General features: G+C 48.4%; 1 protein-coding gene across 1 annotated transcript in view; it reads left to right on the top strand.

The window, feature by feature from the left end:
• The first annotated feature begins 775 nt into the window (after positions 1–775).
• The window catches only part of LOC119299993 (2-hydroxy-6-oxo-6-phenylhexa-2,4-dienoate hydrolase-like), a 15,076-nt gene continuing 14,518 nt past the window's right edge, over positions 776–1,333 (top strand). The window contains exons 1-2 of the mRNA XM_037577085.1: positions 776–988; positions 1,103–1,200. Coding sequence (XP_037432982.1) covers positions 776–988; positions 1,103–1,200 — 311 coding nt within the window. The remainder of the gene's footprint in view (positions 989–1,102; positions 1,201–1,333) is intronic.

Raw genomic sequence — 1,333 nt, 5'->3', positions numbered from 1 at the left:
AACCAAATATTGATACTAATGACGCATCACCACAAGGTGCGCCATTAGTATGCCAAAGAATACTAATGGCACTATGTCTTGATGCGCCATTAGTATGCCAAGTATACTAATAGCGCATCTATCCGCAGTGCGCCATTAGTGCGCCATGTATTCGAAGCTATTTTTTGTATTTAAAGTTTATTTGGAAATTTTGGGTGAAAAATATCCGAAAAATCTTAGTTTTGGCGCACCGATAGTTTCCGCCCATGCAGGAAGAAAGCCGGATTCAAAAACAAAAAAAAACAATCTTGGTCACGGTTCAACTCGGACCAGCATGACATGTACAGTGATGCTATCTTAAGATTGCCACGTAGGATAAATGATGAGGTGGAGGAGAGAGAACTCATAAGAAAAAGTTTGTCTTCTATTATTTAAGAGAAAACAAGAGATGATCTCGTAGCATAATATGTCTCATCATATTTTTAGAAATAACTAATTATTGAAGGTTAAGAGATAACTCATTGTAAACATCGTTTTTTGTCCTCTTTAAATAATATGCAAGACATAAAATAAAATCATCTTATCAACCATTGTATATGTCCTAACTCACATTACTCTTTGTCTCCATGCACGCCGAGGTAGATAACGTCGACGACGCACGGCGCAGTAGCAATGGAGCCTGCAAAGTGGCCCACGAGGCCGTGGCCCAGCGGCCTTGGCGCCCCATATAACGTCTGCAGAACCCGGAGCGCGCACACTCCAACGAGCTCGCGGGGCAGAACGGCTAACTAGAGCGATGCCGCCGCTCCTCACCTTCTCCTCGCCGGCGCAGTCGCTCCCAGTCCCAGCGCCGTCCAGGGCCTGGTTGAGGGTCGCTGCTTCCGCCGTCGTTGGTGCCACCGGCCAAGCCACCAACGACTTCCCGTCGTTCCTTCCCAGCGCGGTCGAGAGCATCCGCGACGGTGCCGCCATCCGCCTCGCCAAGCGAATCCAGCGCGTGCCCGTCCAGGCGAGCTAGCTTCTCCACAAACTGCCGCAGTTTTGCTTTTCACTTAAAGTTCTGTTGGCTGAAGAGGCAACACGTGTGATGAACGAATTTTCGTTGAACCAATCCCCATTCCAGACCGGCTTCTCCACGAGCCCGATACTGAGCAGCTGCGTGAGGCCACTCAATCAGCAGCAGAGCAGTGACCCGGTCCTGCTGCTCCATGGCTTCGACAGGTGCGTTGAACGGGGCCACCTATCTCATACTCCCTCCGTCTCATAATATAATATGTTTTGCAAGCTATATGAAGGAAGTACTATATAGCATCTGGTGTCTAATTCCTTGTGCCAATAGTACTTGTCCACATCG

This window comes from Triticum dicoccoides, chromosome 5A (genome assembly GCF_002162155.2).
Source record: "Triticum dicoccoides isolate Atlit2015 ecotype Zavitan chromosome 5A, WEW_v2.0, whole genome shotgun sequence".
Taxonomy (NCBI): Eukaryota; Viridiplantae; Streptophyta; class Magnoliopsida; order Poales; family Poaceae; genus Triticum; species Triticum dicoccoides.
The sequence above is the reverse complement of the archived record's forward strand: the minus strand, read 5'-3'. Positions and strand labels throughout refer to the sequence as shown.